General features: G+C 37.1%; 1 protein-coding gene across 3 annotated transcripts; it reads left to right on the forward strand.

Annotated features, from left to right (window-relative positions):
• Positions 1-1176: 1176 nt before the first annotated feature.
• Positions 1177-11158, forward strand: rhbg (Rh family B glycoprotein; the record flags this gene model as incomplete). 3 transcript variants are annotated; one of them, XM_079470389.1, is made up of 12 exons in its annotated part: positions 1177-1240; positions 6523-6788; positions 8232-8418; positions 8729-8879; positions 9257-9404; positions 9511-9677; positions 9918-10055; positions 10164-10297; positions 10515-10636; positions 10764-10837; positions 10935-10973; positions 11098-11158. In XM_079470389.1, the coding sequence occupies exons 2-12, from the start codon at positions 6602-6604 to the stop codon at positions 11101-11103; spliced, it is 1353 nt and encodes a 450-aa protein (XP_079326515.1). In that variant the 5' UTR covers positions 1177-1240; positions 6523-6601. The 3 variants fall into 3 exon arrangements, with proteins under 3 accessions (XP_079326515.1, XP_079326514.1, XP_079326513.1); XM_079470388.1 differs by lacking the exon at positions 1177-1240 and having other exon boundaries at positions 6495-6788; XM_079470387.1 differs by lacking the exons at positions 1177-1240; positions 11098-11158 and having other exon boundaries at positions 6495-6788; positions 10935-11012.
• Positions 11159-14005: the final 2847 nt, after the last annotated feature.

Here is a 14005-nt window from a genome sequence, read left to right on the forward strand (position 1 = left end):
AGTGGTTGTTCATCTTTTTTTACCTAATGCTTTTGTAGTTATAAGCATCTGCCAAATGTCCCACACTGTCACCCCAACCTTTGTTTGTAAAATTGCAGATGGCTGACATTTTTTGAGAATTTTGTGAGGCACAAAATTTGTGTTTCAATGTGACAGTCACGCAGTGAACTATATCTATTGCTCGCTCAAACATGAATGGAATCTTACACACTCATATATCAATTTGCCTATTGCTCCCAGAGGCAAATTTCATTTTTTAAGAGGGAATGCACTCACTGACCAAGCCAGAACTGAACATCTGTGTGAAAAGGAGAATAAACAATCATCAACAATAAAAAAGTCATGTATATTTTGTCATCTACTGTACATGGACTCTCACTTCGATTATTAATACCTCATAAATACAGTATGAAATATGCTATCCCTGCAATCACTTCTTCAATTGACCCTTAATATATTGCAATAGCACAAGTCTAGTAAGGGGGTTTGATTATCTGTAAACATTTCTGATTCATTTTCTTTTTAACATACGTGGCTCATTGAGGAGGGATCAAGTGCTGAGATGAATTCTAGTGGCAGACATCTATATGGTGTTATAAATTATTATCTGTATTTCTCCTTTTCTGCTACCCTTTTCCTCAATTTGACTTGCTTTCTACCTTGAAGTTATGTATGCAGGTCCAGTCATGCTCTTATCTTATGTGATCTTGCATGGCGTCGCCTGTAGCTCCTTATGTTACCAATGTTATTTCATCCCACCATGTCCCATCTAAGTGATCATTTCATTTTTTTATCATACAAAGACTGAAATCCTACATTTCACAGCAATTGTTTGCATGCATGTTGAGCAATATTTGAAGAGTTTTGTTCCGAAATTGTGTAAGTGCCTGTATTTGTTTTGTTATCTAATTTTGGAATCAAACTCTTCAAACATTGATAAACAAAATGTTGGGGAAGGATGGTGCGGCTTATGCCTGATATTTATATTAAATTGCACGGTAGAAAACTAAACAAATGAGATTTAAAAAAAACTATATACATAATATTTCATAAAATGTATTTTTTTATATTGCGTCACTTCTTATGTATCTTGTGGTAGCCTACAATTAATTCATTTTATTTTCAAGAACTCACGATCTGCTCTGGCGTCAACCAACGACGCGCGCCCCTCCCCCCACACACACACGAGCACGAGCCATATCTGAAGAAAATTCATAACGGCTCCTTTCTGTCAGTTCAGGTAATTTATCAAACATGTATTATTTATAATCAATTTCCTCCGAAATCAAGTGTATGTGGCATTTACGGTATTAAATTAATTGTATCCTAGGGTTTATCATACAGACATTGAGTTTTACAATTATTGGCGTCACCTAATTGCAAAAACGCAATAGTTAAAAATGACGTGAGAATATTCATTTAACTCAACTATTACCACAGTAATGCTGCAGTTACTGTGCATTTGTGTTGTTAACACGTTTAGGTTTGCTAAATAATTTTTAACATCTCCGCTAATTAATAAAGTATGTGTGCTAGGCAAGTTAGTATTTCTGTTCAATTTCTCGGCAGATAACTAAACAAATTCCTGAAATATTTTTTCTTGTCAAGTTCTGTCAAGCGGTAGATTCAGCACATGATCATTTTTACGCTTCAGTGGTTTGGAATGAAAGTACTGAATTATGAATTAACGTTATATTAACATATCACACTCACCCATCAAGTGTGCCATCTACTCGCACGTGCTGTTAGCATAACAATATACATTCTAGACATGCTGGGTGGTATAAAATAAGAAACGGATATATGCTTTTGCTTCTAAAACGTGTTGAATGTTTTCTAAAACGTGTTGAATGTTAAAGATGTAATGCTTTTTTTTTTTTTTTTTTTTTAATGTACTGTATGTTATGTGTATGTTTATGTATTGCCTTTTTAACTGGAGTGGCACTAAGACAAATTCCAATCAACTGTTGTTGATATGGCAATAAATTACTTGCTTGCTTGCTTGCTTGCTAAACGAAGCTCAACCCTCCTCACCGTCAACCTGGTCAGATACACACATCTAGATCCCTATTTGAAGAAAACACTTAAGGACCCTTTACTGTCAGTTCAGGTATGTAATATGTAAAACCACTTATATACTGTAATCAATAACCTCACATGTAAATGATACATACTGCATAGAATGTAATTTAATTAGATTAATCATTTACTATATTTAAGTGTCACACTAAATGGATTTACTGTACACTTTACAGTGGCCCAGAACGGCGTTTGGTCTCTCTCTCAGCACGATTTATGCAAACAAAACACAAGTTTCATTGCCCCAGTGGTGTGGTTGTTACTGTACATTTATTAAGTTAACATGTTTAAGTTTGCGGAACTCTGATGCGTTTGAGGGTGAGGTGCCATTCACACTGCGCTTAACAGGAGTTATCTTCATTCTAAATCCCGCATTTAACCCTGGTTAAACTAACGTTTCACACTTGTTAGTGATACTTAAAGTGATACTTCCATTTACTTACCTTCGAGTTGTTCCAAATATATATATATATATATTATACTGTATAAACCTTTGTCCTGATGAACACAGAACAATATATTTTTGGAAGAATTCTCATTTTGAAGCGGGGTTATCCCCTCATTTTACCTGGGGCTAGTAACTCTTTTGCAGGGTTATTCCTGCATTGCGGTGCCAAACGTGTGCAGTGTGAAAAGAAGTTGTGTACACCGTGTATTGTCAGGTTATGAAAACCCAGTGTTATCTCGTAAGCCTGGCGTACACGGTGCGAATTCTGATGGTCGGAAGATCGTATGTCCACGCACACGTCACGAGTGAGTTTATCTGAAAATCATACGGTCGAGGTGATATACGACACGATTTTACGACCTGCCGATTTCCGAAGCAATCGCACAAAGTTCCGCGCCAGAAACATGGAGTCAGAGGAAGATTAGCTTTTTTTGTGGCAGCAATGGCTTGCGAAAGAATAAAAAAGAAAAGAAAAAGAAGGGCATGGCATAGAGTTTGGCTGAAGAGCAGAGAAAAGCATGGACTTTCAGTTCAAAGCGCATGCTTTGATGTGGTCGTGGAAGATATGGCAAAGTATATAACCATAGCGTGTCACGCAAGTTTGTGCATATAGTAACGTCGCTTTTATATATGTTTTGAACAAATGTTATTGCTGGATAGTCTAGGTATTATAATTGTATACATACTGTTTTTACAGGCCAAATCTTTGATATGGAGTTCATATTGTATTGTGGGAGAAAAGTGATGCAGAGTCAGCATGATGCAGAAAACTGCCTTCAGGCCTTGTTACATGGTTAAATCCGCTGTAAAATATCATCACGGATGACCCTGTCCTCTTTTTCAATAGTCCACATTCGCTGTGGTGCTGCCATCTTTGTCTATCTTCTTCTTTGGTTTTCCTAGTTCGTGATTGGTCAACTTCAGATAGATCAACAAATCGACTCCACGAATTCAAACCGATAGCTCACAAACTTTTTAGACATGTTTAAAAATGTTCGGGAGGTCGGGAAGTGCTCGTAAGGCACTCTGCTCGGATCGTAATTCCTTGCACTTGATACGAGCCGCGACCATACGAGCATACACGATTTCCACACGATTGAAAAAAATCGCATGCGAACTCGTACGACAGCCTTTAACCCCTGGTAATTTATAAGCAGTCTGAAACGTGCAACAGATAAACCAGGATTCTGTTTACCTGGGGTTTAGAATAACCCTAGTAGTGCAAAATCTCAGGAGGTTTTTAATTAAAAAAGTTTGACTTCCAAATTTCAGCAGACTTTGAATGTCTGATAGTTTGTTAAATGTTTTACTTAAAACGTATTGTGATTGTAATAATAAAAATGTTCAAACATTTCAATTTATAAAGGCTGGGTTTAAGTGATACTTCCATTTACTCACCTTCAAGTTAATAAAATTTGTATAAATCTTTGTTCTGATGAACACAGAAAAATATATTGTGAAGAATGCTTATAATCAGACATATTTTGCCTTTCATTGACTACCATAGTAGGAATAAATATAGTGGTAGTCAAACTGAACTGTTTGCTCTCCTACGTTCTTCAAGATGTCTTTGTGTTCAACAGAACAAAGAAATATAAGCATTCTTCCAAATATCTTTCTCTGCATTCAATGAGATTTATACAGATTTGGAACAACTCGAAGGTGAGTAAATGATGAAGTAATTTTCTTTTTAGGCGAAGTATCCCCTCAAGGTGAAAATGTGAAAGGTTGACCCTTTTCCGTTGACTTGTCATGCCCTGGTTACAGACCTGTCCTTACCCTCAGGCTGCTGTCTGATAAAGTGAGGTCCAATACTGTATGGCTCTTATTTATTTACTGTCAATAGTAAATGTTTGTTGACGTTTTTAAACACTCTCTCCTAGTTAATACTCAAAGCATTGTGTTCAAATTTTTCAGAATGTATGTATTGTTAGTTAGTGGATGTTGTGGATGTTTAATATTGGCAGTCATGGAAGGAAAAACATGTGGCATTTCTTCATGCCATAACAAATGAAAGTGAGATCTGTTTAAGAGTGATGAATCATTAATAAATGTCATTTAAAGATGCACTACGTGCCTAAATGACCAGTTAACTGTTCCACCCATGTTCAATATAATTGGATGAATATGTTTTTGCTTGGACCTGTAGCTGCATGTTAAGGAATTCCAGTGTAGAGAGATCTCGAGATCCTTCAAAAGACCCTGCTTGGCAGTAGCTTTGTTTATGATAAGGAGATCTCTTGGAAATGACTTTATCTCTCATACAGATTTAGCTACAGGCTTTTGCCACCAAGTTCAGAGACATCTCTTTCAACCCTCAAGCTGTTTGCACCCGAAGCAGTGGCAAGAGTCAGGTTTGACTTGATTTCTCCTGTACCGTGAAATTCCCTGTGGGGTACTTTTCACTGGTTCACACAGTGAGTGTTGTACTGTTAAAACTACTCTTGTCATTTTCTTAAAATGACTTGATTCAAGGCTAAAAGATCTGTATAAATAAATGTATTATTGCTCAACATTTCCCAAATCTTTACAACTATTTGTCACAAGGGTTCATTCTGAAAGAGAAGAGTGATGGAGTTAGTCAGGGTGTTTACCTAGACAGGGTTTATGTACACACAAAAGCATTTGGCAATCTGGTGCTCTTCAGGTCGTTTATGCAGTAATTTGAATCTTTTATCAAAGACGCACACTCAGATGAAAGCATAGGTGAAAGATCAAAGGTCACGCATTGTTAACCCAAGACTGATAATTGAGGTATTGGCTTCAGGGTTAGTTCGAAATCAAATTTGCTTGAAAGCTATGCCTAAGCTCTTTCTAAGTGTTTGTGTTTCTTTATCATGTATGTCAGGATACGTTATTTATTACTTATGCAATAATCACTTTTATCAAACGTGTTCATCAGTACGTTTCATATTTTACCCTCAGGTTATTGGCAAAGGTTCATGCCTAACTGTAAGTAATTTGCACAAAAATGTTTTGCTAGATTTTTTTTTTACATGGCATTAAGCATGCACTTCTTATCCCCTTGTTATATTTGAACCACAAGTATTGCAAAGAGGGATTAACTTTATCTTTTTTCTCTAAATTGCTCTTGTCAAATGAAGAGCGGGATTAGCGGTTTCCTATTGTGGGATTCCTTTGACTGTAGAAACAAATGTAACCAGCCAATAGATGGTGGATTCAGCAATGTCACTGATTGCTGATGTTTCCAGGATTGCTCTTATCCATGTTTATGAATTGTTTATATAAACTCACACAGACACTAGGTCATTGATTAAAAACTTGATTTAATTAATTTACGTTTGCATCATGTGAGGCTGTTTGCAAATCTATTCGTAATGTTACATTAAACTAAAGCTTAAGTTCAATTGGCCATCAATCAGTACAAACTTTATAATCTAGCCTGTTTAATTGTGCTTGTTTGTGTGCATTTGTAACAGTTTTAACTGTGTATAAAACATAAACCACTATCCAAGTATTAACAAGACACACCTAATGCCAGAGGCAATCTGCTTTCTACGTTGTGTTTACAGCCCACATCAGCAACTTTAACGGAGCAGTGACCATTATTAGTCCTTAATGCATGTACACTTACTGTACCCACCTCCTCATTCTTACATACAAACAAAATCCAGAAAGATTTATATTTACTGCATTTACACCTAGCTACAAAAATATGTCTCAGATTCTGAACTGTTGTTAATGTTGTCATTACAGTATTTTAAACTTCACATTACATTTATCCACTGTCATCTTTAATGTTAACTGCTCGGTTGCATTATTGGTACACAGTCTTTGCTTAAATACTCTTTATGACCTAAGTGTTTCAAACATTCTTTACACGCCTCATTACAAACAAGGTGAGGGTGGAGCAAAGAACTGCTGCGAATCAGTAGACTTGAGAGAAGGTGGGCGTAAACAAGCTCATCAGGTAGCTAAACTAACAATAAAAAGACTTGTATCAGCTGATGTTCTCTTGCACTCTACCCCTTCAGACCCATTAGACGCTGCACCACGCTCCAGAAGAGTGAAGGGGATAGAGGGTGAGCAAAGGAAACTGAAAAAGGAATCACCATGACTGACTCTTCCACTAACATGAGGCTACGACTGCCTCTGTTGTGCATCATCTTGGAGGTCATTCTCATTATTCTCTTTGGAGTACTGGTGGAGTATAACCATGACACAGATGCCAAGAAGTGGAATGAAAATGGAACCCATAGAGAGCACGAGTATAAGAATGAATTCTACTATCGCTATCCCAGTAAGTAAAACAAGACAAGAGAAGTGCATGTAGAGTAACATTGAGGGGAAATGTGGGCATATTTAGAGGAAAGGAAAATTAACAAGGTGATTAAAGTTGTTGAGAGATTGTAGTTTTGGGGCTACAGAATATGTGATTGTTAAGAAGATATTCAAAAATTCTGACATTGGGTGATAATCATAATTGCAATAAATTAGCATGCATTAATCCGTCAATTGTTTAATACATCTGTGGATGTTTTCCAGTAGAAACAAAGAGTTGTGCCTTTTAGTTTGATATCTGATGAATGTTAAATTGGCTAAAATGCAGATGAGAACTAGTTCAAACTGTTTGAATTGAGTTAAAAAGTGGTCAGACTATTCTATTGTTCTATACATTTTAAATGATTGTTTTGTGCCTGTCTTAATTTTACAGGCAAAACAAACACTCACTACTACAGTTGCACAGTGTGCACCTATTCAACAAACAACTCTGTGTGACATGGACTTGTGTGATACATTTCAGTATTGTATTTGTATGAGAAGTTTTAGACCTGCAACATGCAAAGTCTTTGTAAACATTTCCAGAACATTTTCCATCGCCAAGTTTATGTGCAGTATTTCAATTTAATCTATGCAATTTGTATACCTGTTTGGAAAAAGGTACTACCTTAAGTGCCTAACCAGAGCCATCTTTTTTATTTGATATTGTGCCTGTATTATTAGCACAGTACACACCTTTGAGTAAAAAAAGAAAGCTGACTCAAATTAACTGTCAAAACAACTTCGAAAACTTTATAAAAACAACAACCTTACTTTAGCAGGTGTTCGATTTGTGAAGTGAAGATTTATGTTTCCATATTTCTGATCTTCACTTTAGGAAGTAGAGAATGAATTGGGAGAGATGAGTGGGTGCTTACATTAAGTATAAAGTTCCACTGCTCAATGGACTGCACACATTTTTGAATGCTTTAGGCATACTCAAATACAATGAATAAAAAATATATTTTGAGATTTTTACTTAGTTTTATTTCGGTGTCTCAGTGGCAAAACAAAACTTTTTAGAAACTGTTTATGAGTTGCCAAAGAAGAGTGTACAAGGTATGTGGGCAGCATGCCCACTGGGGCTGTGCCATCCTCATTGGTGCCCAGGTCAATGGCCAGTTGCCTGGCAACAGTATAATTGTGTGAAAAGAAGTGAAATAGCTGAATGAATGAGTCTACACAAAGAACAACACAGGGGTTAATTTCAGGTTCAGTGTGCTTATAGTGTCAGACCGATATAGCTGCTGTGATAGCTCCTGTAAACGGTGCAACTAAATACTCCTTTCAAGCTTTTATATGTGACTGCACAGACTCACATCAATGATAAATGACACTTTATTAAATTATTATTAATGATGTAAGTAAACCTATCGGAATCATAAAGAAGATAACGGAAAATAATTGAAACTGTTTGTTTTAGGTTTCCAGGATGTGCATGTGATGATCTTTGTGGGCTTCGGTTTTCTGATGACATTTCTCCAGCGTTATGGATTCAGCAGTGTGGGATTTAACTTCCTCATCGCAGCCTTTTCCCTACAGTGGGCCACTCTTATGCAGGGCTTTTTACATGGCATGCATCACGGCAAGATCCATGTTGGTGTGGAAAGGTAAAGTCAAATTGCACAGTTCCTTTTAGGGGTTTGAAGACATTTAGTAATTTAGTCAAGACCAGTAGCTGATACCAATATTTTCTTTGTGCACAAAAAAGAGCAATGCTACAATGCATAGAGTTACAGTTTTTTGGAAACTACTAAATGTAGTAACCCTGCTACACATTTGCTTCTGCTGTGGCCTTTAATTGGATTACAGTTGCACAGCACCACCAAGTGGATGCCACATGCAACAGCTTACTATAGTGTGCGGCCTACGGTATACTGCATTAATTACACTTAATCACAGCAAATAAATGTTTTGCAGTATGATAAATGCAGACTTCTGCACTGGATCAGTGCTGATCTCTTTCGGGGCCATTTTGGGAAAGACCAGTCCTGTTCAACTTCTTGTTATGGCCATTTTCGAGGTGACATTGTTTGCTGTGAATGAGTTCATCCTACTCTCTGTCCTTGGGGTGAGTGTCCTTGGTATCTTATTGGATAGAAAAATTGTTTATTGGAATATTCAAATCCTGTTTCACATTAATTCATTTCTTCAACACATTCATTTTCGAAACACTGGACAGGTTTGACACATGAATAAGTCATCATGACATATGCTGATTAACAGAATGTGCATTGATAGTATATTTTGTATAACTTGATTCCTTTTCTCCATATTTCCCTGTCTGTATTAATAAAGCTGTTAAAAGACAGCGATGATCATCAGTTGTGTAAATCTTTTTCTGCTAGTTAGATCAATTATATTTTAATATCCACAGAGAAAGCTTATTTACTGATTTACATTTAATAGGTGTTGTTATAACATGTAAATGTAAAATTATATCTATAGGCTAATGATGCTGGTGGTTCTATGACCATCCATACATTTGGCGCATACTTCGGCCTAGTGGTGTCCCGTGTTCTCTACAGGCCAACCTTGGAAAAGAGCAAACACAGGAACTCATCTGTCTACCACTCTGACCTCTTTGCAATGATTGGTGAGTTACATTTACAAGTAAATATTTTGACTTGTGGTAAACCAAACTGTTGCTTTTCATTTGTCTAACAAATCAGTCACATTGCGCTTTTCTCTATTGTGTTCAGGTACCATCTATCTGTGGATGTACTGGCCCAGCTTCAACTCAGCCATTACACAATATGGGGATCCCCAGCACAGAACTGCCATGAACACTTACTACTCTTTGGCTGCCTGCACACTGGCTACATTCGCTTTCTCTGCCCTACTCAACCATGAAGGCAAATTGGACATGGTGAGCACCCCCTTGTAGTTTTGCTTTGAAATTACTTGCTTATGCATTGTTTGAAGGGCAGGATTTCCATTTCCCAAAGCACTTTTCGTGCATTTAAGGTATACAGTTTAGAATTTGTGTGTGTTCTCTGGCAATATAACCTATGACCATGCTGTACCAGCATAGTTACAAGAACGTTTCCATTCATTGCTCTCATGCTTTATAAAATGCTTCAGTTATATCTGGTCTTGTGTTTTTCAGGTGCACATCCAGAATGCTGCTCTGGCAGGAGGTGTTGCTGTGGGAACAGCTGGCGAGATGATGCTGACTGCATTTGGCTCGATGATCGTGGGATTCCTGGCTGGAACTATTTCAGTTCTGGGATACAAATACCTCACGGTTAGTTGCCCACAGTTGCGTACCTACATTTCAGACACAGCTGTGACATACAAATGTAAACATGCATAAGCCTCAGTCTCATGTGTGTGCTGTTTCATACTCTGCCAGCCGATTTTGGAATCAAAGCTGAAGATCCAGGACACTTGTGGTGTTCATAACCTGCATGGAATGCCAGGAGTTCTGGGAGCTGTGGTAGGTGCTGTCACAGCTTGCCTGTCATCCAAGGAAGTTTATGGAGAGGGGTCAGTACTGTATATCTTTGTGAATATAATATAATTGTTTATGATGATGATGATAATGTATTATTTCATCATCAAACTAATCTGTAACACCTAAAGTGTTTGTTATTAAATTAAGTCTAACATGGATAGTGTGATGAAAATGTTATAAAAAAAGTCATAATGTAAAGTATTCTTTGTGAGGGCAGACACTTATTGGTCACGCTTTCTTCTTCAACAGATTAAAAAAAGTATTTTCTGCAAGTGAAGAGGATGATTGGAGCGCTTCACATCAGGGTGGCATGCAGTTTCTCTCCCTGGCTGTCACACTCGGAATGGCTCTGTTTGGTGGTATTCTTACAGGTGGGTGTTCAGTTGTGTGTATGCTTGTGAGTTTGTGCAGACATGGGTGTATTTGCTTGTGTTTGTGTGCAGTGAATTGTGATTTGTACATTCCAAAAATGTCTAACAATATGTGTGCACTCCTTAGGACTCATTCTCAGGCTGCCAATCTATGGTGGTCCTCCGGATACTCACTGCTTTGAGGATGCTCTTTACTGGGAGGTAAACACTTCACAATGCTTTAATTTAAAAAAAAATTATCTGTATTTAATTAACCCTATGTTTTGGTTTTTGCTGTAATGAAATGTGTCTGTTTCAGTTACCGGGTGAGGAGGAAGATCACAATGAGCTCACAGAGGTAGCCACACCAAACGAAGTTGAAAAACTGAACAGCTAAATTACCAGTTTTCTTGTTCTTTTTGTGTTATTTCATGATATTATTCATATGTTTAAAATTCTGTTGCCTGTAATGTTCTCTGCAGGTGTGACTTATTTCATCTGATGCTCTTAAAATAAACCCACAAAATTTGTTCCATTATTGTTAAAATCATTGTCAGAAAGTCCTTTCTAGGTCGAAAACCAGATCAGGGTTTCTGAGAGTCTAGCTGCGAGAAACAGCTGGAGAGGGGGCTCAGCAAAATACATCTGCTGGTAGAAAGAAGTGGCAGCCACTGCCAGCAGGTACTTAAACCGGATGTCGGCTGTTGCTGACACAGATGTAGAAAGTGCCTGTTGCTTGTAGTCAGCTGCAGCAAGGCCAAAAATGACAAGAGAATGGTATGTGAATAGCACATATTAATGCATCAATATTACTTTGTTTTCCAGTTATTAAATTAACATAATCATAGTACCAGTTAATATTTCTTTAATGAGGTTCAATGTCAAATTAAATTGGAGAAAGTAAAGTTATCATAAAAACGTGGGAATCATAAAATCTTGTAAATGTGAGCTAAACCTAAAATTAATTGATTTTTTTATCTTTACATTTTTAGAATTTATTAGTCGTAGGTAGAATTGCCCATGTATTGGTTGTTATGTTGCATTTTCTATATACATACATTTAAATAAAAAACAAAAGGGGCACCATGTTAACAAACTCGCATTTAAAGGGTTAAAAATCTGAAAATGAATGAATGTTTGGTAGTTATGATAAGAATAAAAATAAAAGTAATTGAAAGTGTGGAAAAATATGGATATGTAATATTTTCATGACCGTGTTTGGACATGGACATTTCTGTCCATTTTTAGCATAAGTGTGAGTTTTTTAATTGGTACACAAGGGTTTTAAAGCCGTGTGTTTTATCAGCAATCTCCCAACACGATCGCTTTTGAAACCACCAGATGGTGATACAGAGCTACTCACGACCATACAGTGATGCGAGAGGACGAGCGAAGCTCATTATTCTGATGGTTATCTCTGTAAAATACTTGTAATATAACATGGTTTCGCAATATTGAACGGTTCATTTTTATTTAATATTGAATACTAGCAAAAAGGGGAAACACTTGGAACACTTTTTATTTATTTATGTGTTTTTAATTCACTGAAGTACACACGACAATTGAATTCAAAACAATATGAATTCTAAATCAATATAAAATAGCACGTGAATAAATTACAAATTATTTTATATTTAGCATCCTATGAGCTTACTTTTTCTCTGATCGTAGATTGATTAAGTGTCGACCATCTGATTTGTTTCACAGATCAAACTTTTCACAAATGCAGCGAAACACATAATTTCTAACCAGAAAATAAAACCAGAAAGAGAAAAAGATTTTAAATGAACAGTTATATTTCAAATCGTGTTGGCCTACTATTAGCAAGCAGTTAATCATTTAAATCATTAGAATAATTATTTAAATAAAATAGTTTGAATATTGCTATTTATTTTATCTGTTGTTCATTGTAATAGTTAACATGTCGTTGTGTGAGTGCTAGGTTGAGACTTGAGATACAGTGTGTATGTAGTGGTCGTGATTGGTGTCTGTGTTTCGGTAAACATCATATCTCGCTGATGATTCCCAGTGAAAGCGCCGTTTAATTCATGAATACTTAATGGCGCTCATCACGCCGTAAAGGGTTAACGAAACGTCCAGATGGTCTCCGTCGCGTAATTAGCACAGTTTCACTTTCGAGGATCAAACGGAGAAGAATAAGTGGGGGTCTTATTTTGATAGCACGTTATTAGGAGCGCCGGGAGCTCGCAGGCGATGCGCGGAAGGGTTCTGTTCTACGCCTCCTTTTCATTCGCTCAGTGCGCGTTTCACAGAGACGTGAACCAGCGCCAAGGTCTTTTCCCAGGCCTCAGACAGGTGGACAGCTGGGACGTGAATAGGCGCTAGCGCTGAAGTGCTTAATTGCGCTTTATAATAAGCAAAATGAACAAGTGCGCGTAATAGGGCATTTACATACTTGATTTGTTTTAAGCATTTAAGAGAATAAAACGTAAACTTTCCTGGATATTGAAGTAAACGTAATTTATGAGCAAATCTTAATATTTGATAACGTGTGTATTTTAAAATGTTTTGTTGAGAGACGTTTTAAAGACATTTAAATTAGCATTAAGCTAATTTGGGGATATTTCAAATCATTCAAATTATTGTAGGAGTATGCACTTTGCTGTTTCTCAGTGGGAGTGTGTGCTGAGGGGAAAGTCCTGTGTGAATTTTGAAAGCCGGTCTGTATGGTCAGAGTGCTTGTCTTTAGCTCACATTAACAGGATTACAGGCAGGCTGTGTTCAGGGGCCATGGTCCCTTTCAACAGCAGGCCTCCCTCTGATAAGTCCTCACACTAACAGCACAACGGGAGAAATAGAGAGAGAGAACCAGTGGATTACAATTACAATGACACCTTACAAATGTTTATTTAACATTTTATACAGGACAAAGGACTTCCCAGTCTACCCAACTGCAGATTCTACTTGAAATTTGTATTTGACTGTAAAAGCTTCAGAACAATATGATTGCTGTATTTCTCTGCTATTGGCTTTACTAAAGACTGATGGAAGATCTGGTTCGGAAGTCTTCTCTTCTTAGCTAGTGGAGGTGTTTGCGATTTGAATGGGAGAGAAAAACAGCATAATGGTTGCATAGTGGAGCCCACACCTGCTTCCGCCGCGGGCAGCAAAGTTCAAGAGGTTCATTAAGCAGAGAGCAGAGCAAGAAAAAAATGAACAACCAAGCCATGGGAAAATGCCAACTAATGGTAAATTATACCATTAAAAGCAATGACGGAATTATTGCAAGGAAACTAGAATAAATATCTACTCGTCAATAGCAAATATTAATTAGTCATATTCTGCGGTTATTAAGGGATTTTTGGTCTTACAAGGCCTCCCTCTGGGACCATTACATTCAATGAAAACAACAAAGGGGCTGACAAGGTC

The sequence above is a fragment of the Barbatula barbatula genome (assembly GCF_947034865.1).
Source record: "Barbatula barbatula genome assembly, chromosome: 12".
In the NCBI taxonomy this organism is placed as follows: domain Eukaryota; kingdom Metazoa; phylum Chordata; class Actinopteri; order Cypriniformes; family Nemacheilidae; genus Barbatula; species Barbatula barbatula.